General features: G+C 41.2%; 1 protein-coding gene across 1 annotated transcript in view; it reads right to left on the reverse strand.

Moving 5' to 3' along the window:
- GLB1 (galactosidase beta 1) overlaps positions 1 to 21,755 on the reverse strand; it is a 64,091-nt gene that overhangs the window by 15,329 nt on the left and 27,007 nt on the right. Inside the window, exons 6-14 of the mRNA XM_067560881.1 lie at positions 17,691 to 17,871; positions 16,610 to 16,668; positions 15,770 to 15,891; positions 15,612 to 15,652; positions 14,894 to 15,006; positions 10,449 to 10,523; positions 6,427 to 6,516; positions 3,949 to 4,062; positions 2,675 to 2,806 (exon numbers count right to left, since the gene is read on the reverse strand). Coding sequence (XP_067416982.1) covers positions 2,675 to 2,806; positions 3,949 to 4,062; positions 6,427 to 6,516; positions 10,449 to 10,523; positions 14,894 to 15,006; positions 15,612 to 15,652; positions 15,770 to 15,891; positions 16,610 to 16,668; positions 17,691 to 17,871 — 927 coding nt within the window. The remainder of the gene's footprint in view (positions 1 to 2,674; positions 2,807 to 3,948; positions 4,063 to 6,426; positions 6,517 to 10,448; positions 10,524 to 14,893; positions 15,007 to 15,611; positions 15,653 to 15,769; positions 15,892 to 16,609; positions 16,669 to 17,690; positions 17,872 to 21,755) is intronic.

The following is a 21,755-nucleotide window of genomic DNA, read 5'->3' on the forward strand; positions in this document are numbered from 1 at the left end:
AATAGCGATGAAATTCAATGTGGATAAATGCAAAGGAATGCACATTGGAAACATAATCCCAACAATACATACCCAACAATGGGGTCTATATTAGCTATTACCACTCCAGAAAGAGATCTGGGAGTCATTGTGGATAGTTGTCTGAAAACATCTGCTCAATGTGCAGCAGCAGTAAAAAAAGCTAACAAAATGTTAGGAACAATTAGGAAAGGGATAGATAATAAGACAGAAAATTTAATTCCACTTATAAATCCATGGTATGCCCACATCTTGAATACCACATGCAGTTCTGATCACTCCATCTCAAAAAATGTATATATTAGAATTGGAAGTACAAAGAAAGGCAATATAAATTATTAGAAATATGGAACAGCTTCCATATGAGGAGAGATTAAAAAGACTGGGACTGTTCAGCTTAGAAAAAAGATGACTAAGAAGGGTATGCTAGAGGTCTATAAAATCATGAATGGTGTGGAGAAAGTGAATTAGGAAGTGTTATTTAACCCTTCACATAACACAAGAACCCAGGGTCACCCAATTAAATTAACAGGCAGCAGGTTTAAAACAAACATAAGGAAGTACTTCTTCACAGTACACACAATCAGCCTGTGCAACTCTTTGACAAGGGATGTTGTGGAGGCCAAAACTGTAACTGGGTTCAAAAAAGAATTAGATAAGTTCATGCAGGATCAGTCCATCAATGGCTGTTAGCTAAAATAGTCAGGGACGCAATACCGTGCTCTGGGTGTCCCTAACCTCTGGCTGCCAGATGCTGGGACTGGATGACAGGAGATGGATCTCTCACTAATTGCCCTGTTCTGTTCATTCCCTCTGATGCACTGGCCACTACTGGGCTAGATGGACGATTGGTCTTACCCAGTATGGCCATTCTTATGTTAAAACCAAACCTGGTTTAAATCCTTTTGCTCTGTGTTATCACCATTACCACATCATTCTTTCACTGTCTATCTTGGTTATTATAATTTGCGTTTCACCATCATGGAGGACCACACCAAACTCTTAGTCAGGTTTCCATAAAATACCCACTGCATTGGATAAATAACAAAGCAGGTCAAGAAAGACATTTTATTTTTATTTATTGTCATGTATTTAAAAACCTACTTCCTCCTTCTGCACACATGCCTTTGCTGAGTAACTATGTAATCTCATTGCTGTGGAACCTTCTCTTCCTCTATCCTTTCTCTAGCGGTTTGCTTTTACCCACACATCTAAATTGGGCTGCAAACATTTGCCAACATCTGAGCTACACTGTGAGGTGCCTCGCACATCTGTGGAGGCTACAGAAAAAACAAGATCCCCCGTATCTTGGTATAAGTGGTCAGTACAACCTGATGCCACATCTAGGGTTACAGAAACTCCATTTTAATGGCCAGATGGGTCAACTCCTGAAGCAGACTGGAGATAAAAATTATTTTTCTTCCAAAAGTCATGCTCATGCCAGCGAAGCATCATTAGCCTGACTGCCACAAACCCGCCAAGCAGCCGTGCAAGCCTCCGCACAATGCAGCTCTTCTAAAGAACTTCAATCTTGACTTGATGCAGTCCCATTTCAGACTTTGGTCTCTCCCAACTAGCAACTGTCAGTTGCGTCACACTATATTATAATTTTTTGGTATGTGCAAATATGCCCCCAGGGAGCACCAAATACATCCTCTTGAAACCCATTGTAATCTGCATTTGAACCTAGATCTCCAGAAGAGGATTAAAGTCTGAACCACTTTACCTCCAAACACAAGCTACCCACATTTTTGAGTCTCCAATAGTTATTCTTGCAGTTTGAGCCACAGATTCCCTTCTATGGGCAAAGTGTTTCTGGCCACTGCTCCACTATTATTTGTATTCCAGTAGTAATTAGAGACAATCAGTGATCAGGGCCCTATTGTGCTTAGCACAACAGGGACATAAAAAAAGATAGTTCATTCAGTACAGTACAAACATAACAAAAAGATGGTCCCTGTCAGTACTTCTCCCTCACCTGCAATGGAAGTTTAAAGGTCAACACCAAGCTTGATGCTCACCAAAATCCAAATGATAGCATTCCCCCTCCACCTCTGGTTCATGTTAGTGCAATGTTGTGAGACTACTAATGATGAGTTACAGTTCAGAAGCATGCTTTGGATAAACACAAAGCCTTATCTGATCTGATCAAGCCTGGGCTGGAAACTTGGCAAGATAAAGCATTTGCATGAGGTACCCTTCTTCCAGTGATGGTGAAAAATGCAGCAAGAGTCCAGCACTTGCAAATGAACCAGGACACATATAGGCATTCAAAAGTACTAATCGTACATAAAAAAATGAATTTGAAAACTCCAGTGAGCTTGGTCTAGAGGATGTTTCAGCTCTGTTTTTAATTCATCTGAACTGGTTCACTCATCCTTAGATGATACATCAGAAGACTCCACAACTGGGGAGAGCCAGTTTATATTACATATAAACCCACCAAAAATTAAAAGGTTGTCTGTCTGCCACTTTGACCTCAGTGACAGCAGGACTCACATAAAAAGTATCAGTTTCACGTAGAGTTTCACAAGCATATTCCTGAACCCTTTGCTTTCACTATTGCATCAAGATTCTCTTCTACAAATAGAAGAAAAGGTCATCTCTGGTGTGCTTTGACAAGTTCCATCGTATAACCATTAGTGACGAAGTTTACCTTAAAATCATTGTTGTATCTACCATAGTTTACTCGACCCATGTTTTCTACCAACACATCCAGATTTGCTCCAGCCTTCCCAGTTATATTTATCATGTATGATTTGCCTCTTTCTAGGACTCCCTGAGGAACCTGTATGCACAACACCAAAAGGAGAAAATAACGTAATGCTCAAACAGAGGACAACACGCAGGCTATTAGATTGGATGACTCATTTTTAGGCTTACTTGCTCTTACAGACGAAAATATCCCCCTGCTGCCCTGCTCAACTCAACCTCCACAACTACCATTTATGTTGGTCAGTAAGATGCACACCTAAGTAATCTTTCAGTTATTCAAATAATTGAAAACTAACTCTCAGTTTCCTTAACAGTGTGGTACACTTCATTCAGCTAATTCTATTGGTTTTGAAACTTCAAAGCTCCGCAAGCCTTTTCATTCCTAAAAAGCCAACAAGTTGTCAAGGTCAGTTCAGAATGGCTTAAAATAGTTTGCACATTTTAAAGGTGAAAATATGACTCATTTTCAGATTCAGCTTTGATCTTTTTTTTGGTAAAAGCACCTTAAGATTCTGAATTAAAAAAAAAAACGACAGTTTGGTTTCACCCAGAGAGATTCTACTGTCTTCTATACAATACATCCTTGATATATTATATAGAAAACAGGGTTTAATAAAGAAATCTAGATTTAATAGGATCGAATAACGAATGAAAGTTGGGCTTTGACAGTACATAAAATGACTTTTTCTCCTTATTAGGCAGGAACAAAGTTGTGCAGCAGCACATAGTTCAAGGAGGAAAGGGGGGAGGAATCTACATCCTGTACAATTTTTTTAAAATTTGTGGTCAATAAACCAATGTCACAAGCGAAGATGTAGACTCAAGTTTCCTGCAATAATCAATTGAAACAATCTGCAGGAGCTGATCAAATATAGACAACTTCTGGTTTGCCCAGCTTATAGATTTTTCTTTTATATTCGTATGAAGACCCAGGACCAATTTTCAACTGTCTTGATAGTAATGGTAAGACTTTCAAGCTGACCACAGAAATGGTGTGTACAGATTAGAATGTTTTGAAAGCTTTACTAAAGTGCAGAATGTACCAACTGTATTGAGCCCTTTCTTTCTCTTTACCTTTCATATTAAATCATCCATACTGTAGTTGTGTACGTAGGGAAAAAAGCTACAAAGAATACAATGCAATTATTAATCATAGCCATGCAAAGTAGGCAAGTGACAGACATGGATATCAATTGTTGTAAGGTGAATATTTACCCCATCTACAGAGACATAGGCACGGTCGTGGACTCCATTTAGAGGTGAAAAGAGTGGTGTTTGCTCACTACAATTTTTTGGCAGGGTAGTCCTGTACAGCACGAAGCCAAAATACTAGAAGAAGAAAAAAATTCAAGAACTAAGTTATTCTGAGGCTTCACTTGAGGTCACACAATGGAAACCAGTAACCAGAATTTCTGCCTACACACTAGAAATGTAATTTCAACTTTCATACCGTCTGGAGTGATAATCACAAATGGTTTCAGATATCCTGGTTAAGATCTTGTTATATGATTTCAACCTTTAATACTCAATGTAAACTTCACAAAGTTTCCTACATATATTTATATAACCTTAAAGATAAAGGTCTCAGTTAAGATTTTTCCTCCTCTGCACCTCAATAAGCATAAACAGTCATGAACTGATTCCATTGATTATTTCACTGAAAACTGATAAAAATGACAACTGGAAAAATCTTTGCAACTGAAGCTTACATAAAACAAGATAAAAAACCCACACCCTACAGCCAAAAACGGATGCAGTTTTTCACTAGGAGGGTGGTGAAGCACTGGAATGGGTTACCTAGGGAGGTGGTGGAATCTCCATCCTTGGAGGTTTTTAAGCTGAGGCTTGACAAAGCCCTGGTTGGGATGATATAGCTGAGGTTAGTCCTGCTTTGAGCAGGGGGTTGGACTAGGTGACCTCCTGAGGTCCCTTCCAACTCTAATATTCTATGATTCTATGATTCTATAACTGCCTATATAGGAGAACAGCTGCTATGCCACTGGAACGGTTAGGAATATTTTCATCTAAAATATTGCCACCAGAGGATAATAAAATCAGAGCAGCTGGATTTGTTCCCATAACAAATGAAACAAACACATTGAAAAAATTCTGGTTTACACCAGTAGCATTAACATCACCACTGATTCACATGATTTGGATTTTATTTAGGTCCCAGCCTCTGGGGCTGACCTCTCCGGCAAGAAGAGGTGGGGTACAGCAGTTCCAACCAGCCACATGTGACCAGCAATGCACTCAACCGGCAGCACAGATGGTAGGAAAAAACAAAACAGAGAGAGGCCATGAGCTGTCTGAGCCGCCCCTTTCCCTGATGTGTCTCTGATGGTCCCCTTGAGACCAAGGCAGGTGACTGGGTGTAACAGCTGCAAAGCCCAGCAGAGTGTGGAGAAGAGGAGCAATGCATGGAGGGTCACCTGCTTGAAACCTGACCCCATGAGCAGGGGTCCTTTTAAACTATCTGCCTGGTTTCTCTTTGTAGGGTCTTTGAGCAGCTTAGAGTATCTGCTCTGTGCTCCCATTGGAGCACACAAGTAGCAGGACAGCTCCTAGGCGCCTCTCCCCCTGCTGTATTTCTCTGGTAAGTGCAGGTAGAGGCAGAGGAGGAAAGCCATCCAGCTTACCTGGTTTGGGTTTTGAACGCCGCCCAGCTAACGTACAGATCTAGGTTTTGAACTCATCCCATCCAGTGTCCTGGGACTATGTGGCAGGCAGCTGCTCAGCAGTCCCAGACACCACAAATGCTAACTAGTGGCTGTTTCTTTCAGCTGCAGGCAACTGGCTCCTAATCCGTACTTTGCTCAGCAGAATGGGGGGGGTTCTGGGAGCTAGATGCCTGCAGCAGAAAGGTGGGGCCACTGAGCAGCCAGGAGAGGAACAGAAAAGAAATCGGGGAGAAGAGGCAAAAGATGTGGGAAGAGGAGGAGGAAGCCACAGCAAGAAGAGGAAGATGGGATCAAGACGGCTTTTTCAATGGGTATTTTTCCATATCAACCAGTGGTGCAGAGGTACCTGGAGGGATGGGATGTATGCACTGATGAGTTCTGGGTCACCCAGAATTTTTTCCACCCACATTCTGAAGAGGAAAGGAACCAAAAATAAACAAGATGCCCACAGAACATCAACCGTGTGGCCCCCCCAGATCCTTTGCCCTGCTTATGAAGAGAATTGTCCCTGGCAGATGTTTTCACACATGACCAACTATATATCCGACAGAAAGGAAGAAAGGAAGAACAGACAAACCAAGGAGGAAGAATGGGAAATACCTGGAAAACAAGAAGGGACAAGGTGGAAGAGAACTTTGAAAGGCTGAAACCTAGTGCTTCATAGAGAGATTATAAAGAGGAGAAAGAGCAAGAAAAAAGAAGGAAGCTAGTGGGGAAGAATAAAAAATGGAAAGCAGAGATAACAAAAATACATAAGGGAAAGGGTGAGAGACCCCAGGTGGGATTCAGCAGTGATGCCAAAAATATGGTGGCCACAGGAACAGATGTGTCACAAACGGGGAGGGACTCCAACACAAGGAACCTGGGAACAACTACTGCAAGAGGTACCACACAGCAAGATTTAAAAGGACCAAGTTCAGACCTTTCATTCCAATGCAGTTATACCAAGGCTGAATTTAATTTAATAAGATTTGCAAAATGATTACTTAGTAGTTACATGAGGAAGTCTTACCTGCTTCAGCTGAACAAAGGTTAAGGGGTAAGTGCTTCTAATTGGCCCAGAGGGTGACAGGTCATTAAGAAACTCTGCGACTGCGCCTAACTGCAATGCAGGAAAAGCAGATTTACACTGGTTAGTAAAACTCAATGTTTAATTAGTAGCTAAAGACGACAAGACAACAATTTGGTCCAAATTCTGCTCTCAGTTATACAGGTGAAAAACTGATGTATCTATTGACTTCCAACGAGTTACTCTAAATTTATTATCTGATGTAGCTCGGAGCAGCATTTGGCTCTGTCAAGTATCATCTAAGAGGGCTTTTAAAAATAACTGAACCCTCATTTATTTTAGAAGCAGTAAGGCCCCAATTCGGCAAGATGTTTAAGCACATGTTGAAATTTAAGCATGTGAATAGTTCACTGACTTTATTAAGACTATGCACAAGCTTAAAGTTAAACATGGGCTTAAGTACGTTTCGGAATAGATCTAACAGGCACAACTATACTGCAGATTAATATCTCAAAAAGAGAACAGAGGGCATCATAGGTATGTTAAAGCTCTCTTTCAGATTGTGCTTCTCTCTCAATCTTTGCAGTGGATTCTATGTGCTAGTCAGGATGCACACAATATGTACAATACCCTCTACAGGCTCAACAGGTTCAAGTTTTTGAGGGTTTTTTAAACAAGTGCATCAGAATTTTAGTCTATTTTACACAAGTGTCTCCACCCGCTCTGTGAAAATTATACATTGGCAATTGAAAATATTTTCCAAAGCCAGTATTTGCTTTAATTCAGTACAGTATTGAATACAAATAAAAAAATCAGAATCAAATACAGTATTCAGGTAATGTTGCAGAAAAGCCTCTACAAAAAGATGGTACTTAAAATGTTGATGAATTCAATATATATTTTATACACATTCACAGTAAAAAGAAAACTGGATGCTTCAAATAATAAAAGAGAAAGCATTTGCACAGGCACATTCAAAAGTGAAGTGCTGTAATATTAAAAATAGACATCAACATTATGTATGCAGTGTTTCTACTTGTTCCATAGGATAACATGAATCATCTATTAACATGCAATCATAGATCTTTACATAAAAATAGAGTGACTACTAAAAGACAGCAACTTGGAAATAAGTGGATTATTCAGACAATAATCTTTTTAAATTTACCAGATCTATAGCATGCACATCATCATCATGGTAATTGAGTGCTTCCCAAAATTATGAAGTGTACACTGTGACATTGGCCTCTAGAGGAACCACGCTGAGATAGTTTAAACAAGGCAAAACTGCAAAGAATGGGGCAGGCAGAGCCCCCCCAATACCGGTGGCTTTTCTTCCATAAAATATATCAAGCCAGAAACAAACAGCTTCTGATTACGTTACTGGTTATTCAGAAGACAAAAACACCATTTTCTCAAAACCTTCAAGAACTCTGGCCTCCATCCAGACAGCCAAATCAAGTTTGATAGGGATTACTGAAAATCTTGTCCATCATATGTAAAAAAAAAAAAAAAAAAGTTCTACCAATCCCAAAGAACTGGACACATTACCAAATAAGTCAATGAATATTTCAGATCTTACTCAAATATACTCTTAATGCCAGTGCTTATTAACTAAACTAATATTTATTTAAAAAGAGAGAGAGAGTATTGGTTAAAAGATTATATACACACAGAAGAGAATAAAATCCATAAATCAGTTTCAAAGTAGAGATAACTCAGTTGCAAAGTTCTTAATTTGCAGAATGTGTCTGGAAATTACCCAAACTGTTTAGGGATCATTAATCCTTGTTTAGAGCTTCCTTATTAGAAATCCAGTCCAGAGAGAGAAAGCAGGAAATGAAAGCAAAATGGAGACTTTTTAGGGCCTCTTATACCTTCTGCCCTGTGGATGGATGCTCTTTGTCTTAGCTAACAAGAAGTTAGCTCTTTCTGCTTCTGTCTCTGTTTCTGCTAAGAGAAACAAGATGGAGTTCTGGGTCACATGAATAAGTCACATGTCCTTGCATGCTTTGTTGAGTTATAGGAGCAGCCATTACTTATTAACTGGCTACAGCGTCCACAGGAAGGCTCCCGTGGTAGGAATGAACTCCTTTTATGGCCCATTGTGATAGCTAAGTATCCTTTGATGGGCCATCAACTGGCATTGTTCATTCATAAAATAGTTAAACGGGATACGAACAATTACTCCAGGAGCAAACACATTTGAAATCCATGCGGAAAGTCATATTTATAACTTCAGACACAAAGATAATACATGCATACAAACAGATAATCATACTCAGCAAATTATAATTTTTCCATTAATACTTTACATGACATATTTTGTATGAGATATGTTGCAATTATGTAACAGTGGTAGCAACAATAATATGCATGGTCATATTTTAATATACGTCACATTTTAATTATATAATGTCACATACATACACAAAGGAACATTATTTCTCTTCCCTCCAGCAAGCAGGGAGTGGTCTCTTTGGAGGGGAAGGGAAGTGGGAGGAACGTAGTTTGTTGTGGTAAAGCCATGTCAAAGTAGTGGGTTTTGTGTTTTGCTGTGACAATGCTAAGGTTTGTGGTCCATGCCAACCTCTTTATGCAAGAGATCCAGATTGATGAACTGGTCACCTCAAAAGCTACATCTTCTGCACACGAGTTTCATTCTCGAGGTTGACAGTTCATCATTCCAGTGGCAAGTAGCTGTCATGGGAGATCATAATCAAGCAGAGAGGGGATCCCTCAGGCAATCTGGGCTAATATACAGTATATGGATACAGCATGTGGCATAACAGACTAATTAAAAATCCTGTGGCCTGATTCTCAGAGATGCCACGCATCTGCAACTCCAATTTATGTCAACAGAAGCTGTGAATGTACACATAGCCATGTGCAATATTACTCATTAATGAATATATACTAGCTCAGAGAAACCTTATAAGGAAGCTTCTTGTCTTATGGAACCACCCTAAAGCATGCTTAGATGTAGAGGGGGCAGTTCTGCCTCACCCTCACTGGGATAGTCATTTCTTGGAAAAACTGATTTCTGCAGACCACTTGAGATGGATCAATTAAAACAGGCTGTGCTGTATTATCTATTGTCAGTACTGAATTTTGCAACACTTCATATGCCACAGCAAAATGGGTCAGGCTTAGCAATTAAAAATGCTGTCTGCCCAAAACTAAAGAATTACACAGCACCATCCAAATTAAGTTACCAACCCCACCAAACAAAAGAAATGTCCATTATAGCATACGGAAATATTTATTTGCAAAACGTAGCAACTCCTCTCTTCCCTCCCTCCTCTTTCCTTTCAATCCACCAGCAGCTAGAGCATCATCTCGTCCAACTTTTCAGCTGGCTGTGAATTAAACCTCAAGGGCTTACCCAAACTTTGAGTTACCCAAAGACTGGATAAAAACAGGTATACTCTGTTATATAGCTATACAAATATCACTCATTTTAGTGAGTGTTAACGCACAACATAGTGTATATTATAAACACTGTATTTTATTTACAAGTTATGTACATTTACATTTTTCCTTTGGATGTGACAGGGTAAGGAAAATGTTAGTAACTGGTGGAGACAATTTTGAGACCAGAGTCAAAATGAATCTCATTTTACACAGCTCATTTTGGCAAAGAAACCTTAGTTTTATTGCTTAACACTTCCATAGTGCTTTTCATCTGCAGATCTCAAAGAGATTAACAAAATTATCATCCTCCCATTTTACAGAAGGGGAAACTGAGGCAGAGGTTAACTGATTTACTCAAAGTCACACAGCAAAAAAAATGGCTGAACCAGGAAGTCAGAACTCCTGTCTCCTAGTCCCATGTCCTATATTCTCCCTCCCCAAAAGAGTGGGCTTAAGGAGCCTTCTTTCCCCCCTCAGAGTTTCTATTCTCTCCTCCTTGCTCCTTTATACAGTGCCCATAGATTGACACTCCACCTTTATAAACATGTTCTTTACAAAGAAACAAGTATGCACACACAGACACACTGATAGAGTAACAAACGAACATTTACCTTCTCCATTGCCACTTGCCCATATGCATATTTGGGTGTTGTTGGAGGGATAGGACCCTCAGGTAAGCTCTTATACTAGGAAAATAAGAAAAAAACAAATGAATATGAAACATATGTTAACTAAATTTTCATCGAACATTTTGTAACTTAAGAGAAATAAAGGCACCAAACTAAAGACCAATTTGGCTTTAAATTAAAGTTTTCATAGAGCTGTAGGAATGCATTTGCAGTAGGTCTTAAAAAAGTGTTAAAATCCACCTGATTTGGATACATATTACACATGATTTTAACAATAACTCAGAAATGGAAGCCTTTATAAGAACCTTGATAAATAGACAAGCAATTGCCTGAAACGTCTCTCTTTAAATCTCAGATAAACCATCCCGAGTGTGTGAAACCACCTGTTCCTCCAAGCAGATTTTCATATGTTATGATACCTACACTGGGCCTGCCAGAACCACCACAAGCCTTTATCTTATCCCATACACATCGCCAGTTCCGTCCACTAACAGCCCAAAGGCGTTCTCAGTTCCACCAGTACAGTTCTTATTTACTCCAGACAAGCATGGTGGCAACTGCCAACGGACATTGTTCAAAAATAAGGCAGAGCTCTGCCGTACCCATTTTATTCATTTTGTATCCCTGCCTCATTCATTGAACGAGGTCCTATCTGTGCACTGAAGAGGCAGAATTCCAGCGGAAAAGATATATACTTACATGCGCACAAGGGGGCCTCATTAAGTTTGCCTGCACAGCCTCAAGCATTTCCTCAGTTTGGAGTAGTTAGTTTTATATCTTTAAGTCTCTTAACACCATTTAAAAAAAAAAAAAAGTTTCCCAGGTTTGTTGTTTTCTTTTAAATAAAAAAAAAAAAATTCCATCTTGTGAACCTATTTGCTCTTCAGCACCAGGATGTTATGTCTTGCACAAGACGTGTTCTCAAAGCCCTGCCTCATCTCGGATACACTTTCAGAGGTAAAAATCCATTCAAATCACTTACTCCTGCATGCACAATACAAATAGACTGTTGGCAGATACTAAAATAGCCCATGGAATTTTCAAAACACAATAATAAGTGCACATGTACAAAGTGTTGGTATAGGTTGGGCATAAGAGGAAGTTACTCATCTTGTGCAGTAACAATGGTTCTTCGAGATGTCCCCCCCACGGCTGCTCCACTGTAGGTGTATGTGCACCCCTGCGCTTCTGATCGGAGATTTTTGGTAGCAATGTCCGTTCGGCCCACACATGTGCTCTCCCCCCTTGTGCTCTGCCTCGAGGCCAATTAGCATTGTGTGGGCAAACTATCCTCAGTTCCTTCTTTACTATGAAGCTGTCACGCTGGCTGGATAAGGGGGGCCCTTGAGGTGTATTCAGGAGCTCTGACTACTCCCTTCTACACCAATCTCATGTTGGGAGTGTCATGCTGGTTGGACTGGGGAGGACGGGGGGCATTTATTGTACTGTTTGACATCAGTATGTCAAAATCATAGTAATTCATGTAATATATGCCATGTCAGGTACTGTTAGAAAGGCTTTAATGTGCTAAGTAAGATGATGATGTTTATGCTCATGTGTTATATGTGTAATGGAAGTTATGGGTATGGCTGATATACCTGTATTTCAAATTGTGCAGTCTGGGTAACGCCCCAGACAGGATGGCTGGAGGGATGGCCTGCTTAATGGCCCATTAAGAAATTCACAGGTACAAGGGGCCCAGTGGGAGAAGCCCGGGATAGACTGGATGAGTCACCAGGACTTGCTCATGTGACTCTGGACTCCATTTTGGGTCCTGTGAAATTCCACAAGCAGCATGGCAAGGGCCAGAGGACATAAAAGGCAGGTGCCCGGGATCCATTTTGCCTTCAGTCAGGTTCAGCCTTCAGTCACCTATCTACCTCTGGATCAAGTCATCTGCAACTGAAGCTGTGAAACAAAAGACTGAGACCCATCCAGGTACTGGATGTATACCAGAGGGACTATACAAGCCTGCAAACCCCACAATTCTACTAGAAACCTGATATATATGGACTTTCAAATCAATTGTATGTCTCTGATTGCTTTAATCCTTTAACATTTCTCTTATAGTTTTTCTTTCTTTCTTTGTATAATAAACCTTTTGTTTTAGTTACTAAAGGATTGGCTGGCAGCGTGGTATTTTGGGTAAGATCCAAACTTATATTGATCTGGTACTGTGGCTGACCTTTTGGGGTCAGGAGGAACCTTTCTGGTAAAGAGCATAAAGTTCAAATAACTGGTCTCTTTACTGGACCTAGTGGCTGATTGGGGGCCAGCGACTGAAATAAAGTAAAGGGGGCTGTGTATACTTGTATATTGGCTTCTTGATAACCGGTGTGGGGAATCAGAAGCAGTCTGTGGCTGGTTGGGAAGTCTGACTTCAGTGTCACCCACCAGTGTTGGGAGAATCTGCTCTCCGTTTGCAGCCTGCCCTGACCTTGGCATTTTCAGGTGGCTACCCTGGGCACGGAAGGGTCACGGAAGCCTCTGTTGAGAACTCTGAAGTAAAAGGGAGTAGGGTGGGTTGTGAAGCACCATTAGGAACACACATCTCAAAGAACCATCGTTACTGCACAAGGTGACTAACTTCCTCTTCTTCTTCTAGCAGTGTCCCTATGGGTGTTCCACTGTAAGTGACGCCTGAGCAGTATTCCAGATGGGAGGTTGGGGCTTCAGAATCAAGTCTGTTATTGGTGACGATACTGTGTAGCTGAAGTTAGCGTTGGAAGCAGAGTCCCCAGTAATCACATAGTGTTCTGCAAAGGTATGCCCAGATGCCCTGGTGGCTGCTCTACAAATTTCCGAGATAGGAACATTCTTTGTCCTGTCCAGGTAGAAGGCCAGGGCTCTCCTAACAGCTAGAATGTGAAGTATGGCCTCTCTCTTATTGCAGTAAGGGTTAGGATAAAAGGTCGGGAGGTGAATAGGTTGGTTCATGTGAAAAGATGAGGCACTTTCAGTACCTATTTTAAGGGTGGATTTGGAATGATGTTGGTGACATGGGAGTTCACCGCTTCAGTCATGATGGAATTAGGAAAAAAAGAAATTCCATATCCTTGAGGGTTATATAGGGGGTCACTACATATTATGCTTACAACAAATCTGTAAATTTGAAAGCAGATATTCATTACAGAACAACTTTCTTTGTTAACATAACGTTACCTCAAAATGTGATTAAGTAGATAGACTGTTATTGGTTGAGAACCCACAGCAGACAGGAAGAGTTTGTTTAGATCCTATGGATATGCAGGGTAAAAGCTAAGCAAGCCACAGTGTAAAAGTTGTATAAACCAGTCTGGCCTACCAAAATTGGCAGAGCTTACACCAACACTTCAGATCTTATCCAAATCAGCTCTCTGCATGAAATGGTACCTCCCCGGTTCACATACATGCAAACACTAAGCTCATTTCATATGGGCACTCGCTTTAATTAAGGAACTCAAGAAGTTTTTCTGTGAAGTTTGTTGACAAGGGAAACCACACAAAGATGTGAGGACTGAGCTGAACTGTACTCTAAAAGAGGCCATATAAAGCTATCAAAATGTGATGAGACCTGGAAAGTTAATCTTGGGAAAAATAGAGAAGGCTATGAGAATGTTCTACAGTAGTCTTTCAATGAAGACAAAAAACCCAACCACTTGAGCTGTGCTTAAACACAGAGAGGAGCCCAAACCAAATGCTGGGAATGAACAGTCCTGAACTTTAGGGATGTTCAAAACCCACATTCAAATTCTGCAATTCAGCCTCATCTCTTGTCTGTGAAGTTATGAAGGGAAAATCCATTCATCTGAGTAAGCTTTCCCTCTCTCAGAGACCCCAAACACCAGAGAGCACAACATTAATTTTGGAAGCAGAGTCTGGGTGATTTCTTACACAACAAAGACCTCAACAGCAGCAAGAAGCAGCAGCATATTTCAATACCTGAAGTGGATAATAAATAGGTTTGGCAGAACTAATTTTTTTTAAAAAGAACTTTGACAGATAATATCCATGTTTATTTTAAAGCATTTTTATCTATTTGAATTTTCACAGTTGAGGGAATTATGGAGGAGTCAGAAGATAACTATTTAACAGCAGAGGTTCAGATTAAAAAAGTTAAAGCTTTATAACCTCTAAAACACAAATTGTTAACATCGCATGTCAAAATGTGCAAAGTAAACATCCTTAAATCAACGTCTAAATAAGTCCACAAGCAGCATTTTTCTTACTTTGCCTCTCAGTACATTTCTGTTCTTATTGATGGAAAATTTTTTAATTGGTTTGTGTGTTCTTAGTGAAATTGACATTTACTAATTAAAAAAACCTTCCAAACCTAATAATAAATCAGGAGGCAACCCACACCAATGCAAAACCAGAAGAGCTCACACAATAAGCGAGTGAGCTTTTAAAGAAACATTCTAAAAACCGTATCTTTTATAAACACTCACCCTACCGATGACTTCTCTCAGACCAAAATATTTCTCCGTGAGGTCCCCTGCTTCACTCAGTGGAGCATCATAGTCATAACTAGTAGGCTGTGGTGAATATGGCATGTTTGCCCCTGTGAAAATCAAAATTTAAACAATCAAAAACAACTGATGGAGCTTCTCCAGTCCCCTCCCCAATTGGACAGTTTTTTAGACTTGTTTCTTTCCACCCACAAATTTCTTTGTTCATAGAAAGATCTCTAAGTCCAGTCATTCAAATTGGGTCCCCTTCAGGATACCATCCCTGTTCAGGACAGAACTTAAGCACCTGCTTACATTGTGGAGTCAGTCAGAGTTAAGCTCATGATTAAGCAATGCTGTGAATAGGAATGGCTTTATGCAGATGCTTAGGTGTGTTCCTGAATCAGGGCTTTGGAGAATGAAATGGCAATTAACAGGAGTGTAGAGCTGCTGAAGTGTCACTCCTGCATTTGAAATGCTGGCAGTGATATGCACCAGCACTTTTTAATTAAAGGGCTCCCGATACGTTAATTCAAGGTCCCCTTGGCACTGAATCCTCCTGCACCACTGGTGTTTAGAACACTTATCTGTGTGCCTGGAGAAAATGAATTCAGATTTGATTTAGGACAAGGCAGACCTACAGGCTGAAGGTAGAGTGTGTGTAATTTGTAACAGACTGTCAATGACAAGGGTAGGCTTTTCTCTAATTGTTTCTCACCATTCCAGTAGGCAAAATTGGTTCCACCTATAAACATGTACCTAAAAAAGAAAAACAAATAAGCTACTCAAACCAGACTTTGCTGACTGCCACCTTATTCAAACTTTTCATTTAAAAAAAAATCAAAAAAAAAAATCCCCTATTGAACATGTACTTACATGTTAACGTTAGCGCCACGTTCCAGGATTTCATTAAGCGTTTTAGCTATTGTGTTTGTTGGCACAACAAAATGACGGTGACCCCAGTGATCCAGCCAGCCAGTATAGAACTCGGAATTTACCTGCCCGGGCGAAATGTGGAGAGTTGTGGGGGAAGTCAGAGGGGTGGGAGGGTAGAGAAGGAATATAAAAAGGAAGCAATAATCAGAATTAAAGGTTAAGTTATTTTAAGCTCAATTTATGTCTTTAGCGATAAGAGAAAAGCAGCTAAGTGCATTTGAATTATATTCAAATAATTACTATAAATACAGTGAAATATGTTAAAAGTCAGTCAACCACAGGAGATGAGGTAGCACTTTAGTTATGGTTAAGTCCTTCTCTCCGAGCAGCTAAGGTGTCAAAATGGCTCCTAACCAGCTCACATGCTGCTAACTTGTGTAAAACTCTCGGCTAGTTAAAAACAGGATGCATTTTTTTAGCCTACCCTTTTAATTCTGCTTCTAACTTCCACTCCCACACACACTTGACTCACTCATCTAATCCTCCCTAACTTCTTTAGCTGTTTGTACATACTTCCTGTGGCTGAGACAAATCAAGACCAACTGGGATCTTCTGAGGCCAAAAAATACTCTGCAAAACAGCAGTCAGGGATCACAGGTCAGCAGCATGACACAGGCCTGTACAAAGAAATTGACTCCAACCTCTGCCTCACCACGAAACAAGAGTTCCCATGTCCCATGAACTCAGGCATCCCAAGAAGCACAAATGACTGCTGTCAACCCCTCGGTTTTCATTACTATCATAAAATTAAGAACGTATGGACATTTGAAAAAAACATACCAAGGGGCCTCTGGGTTCACTGCCTCTTTGACTTAAAAATGCTGCTGTGACATTACCACCTGCAAATAAAAAACAGAACTGAGCTGCAATATCCAACCTGGGATGCTATAACCTCTCCCATGTATCAGCGACAACCTATGTGGAAATCTGGGCCTAAATTTTCAGAAGAGGCTAGTGATTTTGGGTGCCGAACTTGAGATACCAGAAAGGGGCTTAGTTATCTGAGTGTGGGTGCTCAGTGCTTTCTGAAAATCACGCTCCTTCCAGGAGCCTCACACTGAACACCAAGAACTAAAGCACCCAAAAATAGCTATTCACTTTTGAAAATGTAAGCCTTAGTTTAAAGTAGATTTATTTGTGAGAAGTGTAAAAGCCAGGGAATTGCCAAATCAGATATAGAATTTCACCTCTAAGTCATTGGTCTAAAAACCCAAGAGTGACTGAAAGTCATTACTATTTGACAGATGACCTCCACAAAGTAGTAGGTGCACGTGATGTGGATTTTTTTCCATTAATAAATGGACTGAGACTACAAACATACCACAAAGGACAATTCAGAAGGGAGGCCCCAGGTTGAAGAAAGGCACTTGGAAACTGAACTACCCTCATGTTAGACTGAGGCCCACGAAACCTCCCACCCTGCCAAGGCTGAGCAGTTTCTATGGATAAATGACATCAAGTCTCCTGTTCTGGCTGGGCACTTTTCACAAACACTACATTCACTTAATTCTGCATGCTTACAGTACCACAAACTGGGGCAATGAGCCTCATTTTAACTATATTCCGCAGCACTAGATTTTCTTCAGAGGAAAGCAAGGTGATAATCTGATGGGGCTGGAGTTTGGGCTAGGCTAAGAGCCCTGGGAAAAACTGCTGAGCATTGCTATATTTTTTCAGTAGATTTGCATTGTAAACAGACCAGACCAATCACGGAGAGTCCCAGAGGTGATTACCTAGTGAATCACCCCATCTGCCTCCCTCTATATGTTTAAGAATATGTCAAATGGCAATACGCACACCACCTCTTAAACCCAGGAGTCAGAGAGACCATCAGCTTTGCGTACAAACAGTTGCCACTAACCTGGTGCAAAGTCCACTGTTGCGTAAAGACCCTGCAGAGCTCCACATCTTAAGAAATTTTTGCTTGCCCCATCTGTTGTAAACAGTACCACCTCACTCCCAAGATGGTGACGGAAGAGCTTCTGGAGGTAACGAAGGTAATCGTAATCACAGGCAAAGTAGCTTCCATACTCATTTTCAACCTATGCAATAAAAATAATCAATCAGCAGGACCGCTGACATCTGATAACCCAGCCTGCACCATTCATGGGGAAAACACTTGGTATTGAAAACTGAAAAGCCACTCACTGCGACATCATGAAAGCCTAACCTGGACTGCCTCCTCCCTGCAGAGAGGCAATGAAAGCCCAACAGAAACCCCAGAGAAGATGCATAGTATGAGGGGAGAAGATGATGCACCTGCAGCATCCTTCTTCTCCTCTCCCAGACATCTCTTTTGCAGGAGCTTCACAGCTACCTGGAGAGGGGCTGTATTTCAAAGCATTTACCTCCCAATTGCACAAGAATGTCCTGCCTTAGTTAATGCTGGCTTAAACACCGTTACCCTAAGCATGGTCTCACTCTTAAACAGTGTGTCCCAAGTCCAACAGACAAAGCTCTATGACAAAGCTCTGTGGTAGCTCTGCTAACATGGGGACGGGAGATGTTGTGTTAATTTTGATGGAATAAATGGGCCCAGAGTCAAAGAAGTTAACGTGAGCTTTCATTGCACAACACTAGACAGATAAACATGGTTCAGGGGTTCAAGTACAGAGATCTCGGCCGGCTTAGTCCTGGGGCAAATGCCCCAATATTAAAAATCTTTAAAACTTTTATTAAAGATACAGAAAAGGAAAGAAAAAAGAAAGTAAAAGCATTTGAAATGTCCAAAATAAAATTCTCTATACTTTACAATATCCCAGCCAGGAACCAAAGTCCCACATCCCAGGTAGTGTTAGGGATTTAGCCAGAGCTGACGATGTCATCTGGCTCCCTCTCTCTGGCCTGATCAGAACATCTCTCAGAATCAGAACAGGGAAGGTCTAACAGAGTCATGGCACATCCCAGGTCCCTGGAGATGGTGGGGTTGGCAGTCGTTATGACAAACTTTGTTCCTTTCAGTCAACCCATCTTCTAACCCATTTTATCCTCCCCAAAGTCTCTTTTTAAGGTCTCCAAAAGGAAGTGATGGGTGGAATAATCCATCCCCTCATTATTTTGTTCACCAGTTAGGCCTAATTTCCAACATAACAGTTCTGGTTAATTAATTTCTGGTTCCATTCATCTCTTGTTTATCAGACACAATCTTAACACAGTCCTTGGGTGGTATTAGTAGATCTTTTAGCTTAGTCTAACTCAATATTTTTGTCTCCCTTTCACACCTTTTTTATAAAAACAACTATTTATAGAAGTTTGAGCTGAATTTTTGTTACCTTGGACAACTCAGAGTACAAACCTAGGCACACCAGAGGTCTGGAGCAGTTCTGGAGCTAATGCAGGGGGGCAGAGTTTCCATTTGGATGGTTAGGGACTGCCCTTCGCCAAGGATTTTGGCAGCTGTACAGTTTGTGGCAGGTAGGATCCTCAGCTAGTTCCACAGGAAGGTAATCCCTGCCCTGCCCCTAAGCCAAAGAAACAATGCCAGGGAAACTCCTCAAAGGAAACTTCTGATTTTCCAATTATTCCTGGACAGAGGATAATTTGACCCAGAACCTTTTATTGAATACACATACACAATACATATAGTAACTTGAAGATTATCAATTTTATTACACCTTATGCCAGTAGGCATAATGATTCCACCCTTGCTGATGTGTCAAAGCAGCTTCTCATCCCATCACACAAGAGCCAGGGAGTTTCAAATAACCTGTACTCAGCTACAATCCCCACGTTGTGCCCTTAAAGAGTTTAGTAAAATAAGCAACCTGCCTGCATACATAGTAATGTATTTTCAAGTGCACTCAGTACAACTAAACCAGTTTTCCTCAGCAACTTGAAAGAGGCACCAGTCTTCATTGCCCACACCAAACTGAAGATTAACGGAGTCAGCTTGAATGATTTTTATTATTAGAATTACTGGGGACAATGGACTGGCATTTACAACACATCCCCTGCAAGTACCCAGCTGTAGCTTGTCTGCAGTCTGTTTGATCCAACTAGCAGATCGCATTCGAGGATTACCACTAATCTCAGTCAACCGGTCAAACAGGTTCTGGACGATGATTTTCTAGTCATAGGTCCGGCACTTAATGTCCTCCAGCAAGATAGCTATTATCTCCAAGGCTATTCAACTTATATTCAAATGACCTACTATATATCGGGTCTCACAAGTTTGTTTATGCAGATATGCCTCAGCACTCAGTCACCCTCCTTTGACAGAGTGTGTTCTGAATGCAGATATAGTGGCTATGGCTGATTACCGTCATTGGTGGCAGCTGATACCACCTGGGAATAAGACTTCGTTGAGAGTCTTCCCCATACATCACGCATAAGGTTAAGATTCTGTCATGGTTATTTAGTAAAAGTCAAGGACAGGTCACAGGTAATAAACAAAAATTCACAGAAGTCACGACCTGTCCCTGACTTTTACTAAAAACATCCAATGAGCTATTTGGCGACAGCCCCAGGTTACTCCCCATGAGTTATTTGGCAGCCGGGCCCCAATCAGTTGTTTGGCGGTGGGACTAGCTGCCCCCCCCATCAGCTGTTCGACGGCAGGACCAGCTGGCTGTCCCCTGTACCTCATCAGGTGTTCCACTGGCAGGGCTGACAGCTGCTCCAGCCCTACCTGAAGTCACAGAGGTCACAGGAAGTCATGGATTCCGTGACCTTGGTGACCAGATCATATCCTTAATCATGCACAAGCTGGCAGAGAGCTGAATATAGTTCTGAATGGTCAGCAAATAAAGCATGGTCCACACCCGGTCTATCTAGGTGGCATGTTGACTAGAACTCTCACATATGATGACCATCTTACAAAGAGAATGACGAAGGTCAAAACGTACAACAACCTGCTCGGAAAACTGGCCGGAACGGTATGGCCGCCAATGCCCAAACATTATGCACTTCAGCCTTGGCACTCTGTTATTCAGTGGAAGAGTACTGCGCTCCAGTGTGGGCTTGCTTGTCTCACACAAAGATGGTCAACGTAAAACGAAATTCCACCATGCGCATTATTTCAGGCACTTACATCTACTCCTTTACCATGGTTACTGGGTCTCTGCAATATTGCTCCCCCAGTGTTCACAGAGAGCAAAGCGTAGCGAAGCTCATGACAAAACTGCATGATATGCCACATCTACCATTCATTAAAGACTTTTTTAATTCGCCACATAGTTGTCTGCCCTCACGGCGCCTGTTGTGGATAATTTTACCGGATAAGGGGTTTACAATAGACGATGCATGGCAAGCTTCCTGGTCCACAGAGAAAGTGACAAATAATTATCTGGTCTCCGATTCCACTCAATGTCAATCCAGGTTTGATTTACCGCAAAGGCAATGGTGCCGTCTGAACCGTCCTCATATCGGATGTGGACTTTGTGCTGCAATGGAATTCAGTGGTGTTTTAGAGACAGTCCTCTATGTTGATTTGGGAACCACAAAGCACGAGACATACTGTTGAGGACTACAAAATGACTCACTTTCCTGGAGGTCTTCATGCCTTGAACATCGCTGAAGGGAAGGGAAGGGAAAGGAAGGGAAGGGAAGGCTCGGCCCGGCCGGACTGCATATGCCAGAAAACATATTCCAATTATTATTTGGATTGTGGTAAAGTCTAAAGCCTTCAACTGTGGTCAGGGTTGCACTGGTTAGCATAATGTAAGATCTTCACAACAAGGCACTGTCTCTTGCTGTATAAACGAAGGTGAGAAAAGGTGTCTCTCAGGCTCCCCTGAAGGGATTACCAAACTTTGAATGGGAAAAAATAAGAGAAAATAACCCTCCGGTTAAGATTGTGAAATTTCAACCCCAAAGGGTAGCCAGGGGGCACTTCAGGTGGGGGCACGTTCTGATTTTTAATCACAAAAAAGCAGCTCTGTAAGTACTTCTACTAGACTGTCCTGACCTTCCACCTCCACTTCACTCT

Source organism: Emydura macquarii, unplaced genomic scaffold (genome assembly GCF_026122565.2).
Source record: "Emydura macquarii macquarii isolate MOO-44397 ecotype Brisbane River unplaced genomic scaffold, CSIRO-AGI_Emac_v2 contig_2321, whole genome shotgun sequence".
NCBI classification, from domain to species: domain Eukaryota; kingdom Metazoa; phylum Chordata; order Testudines; family Chelidae; genus Emydura; species Emydura macquarii.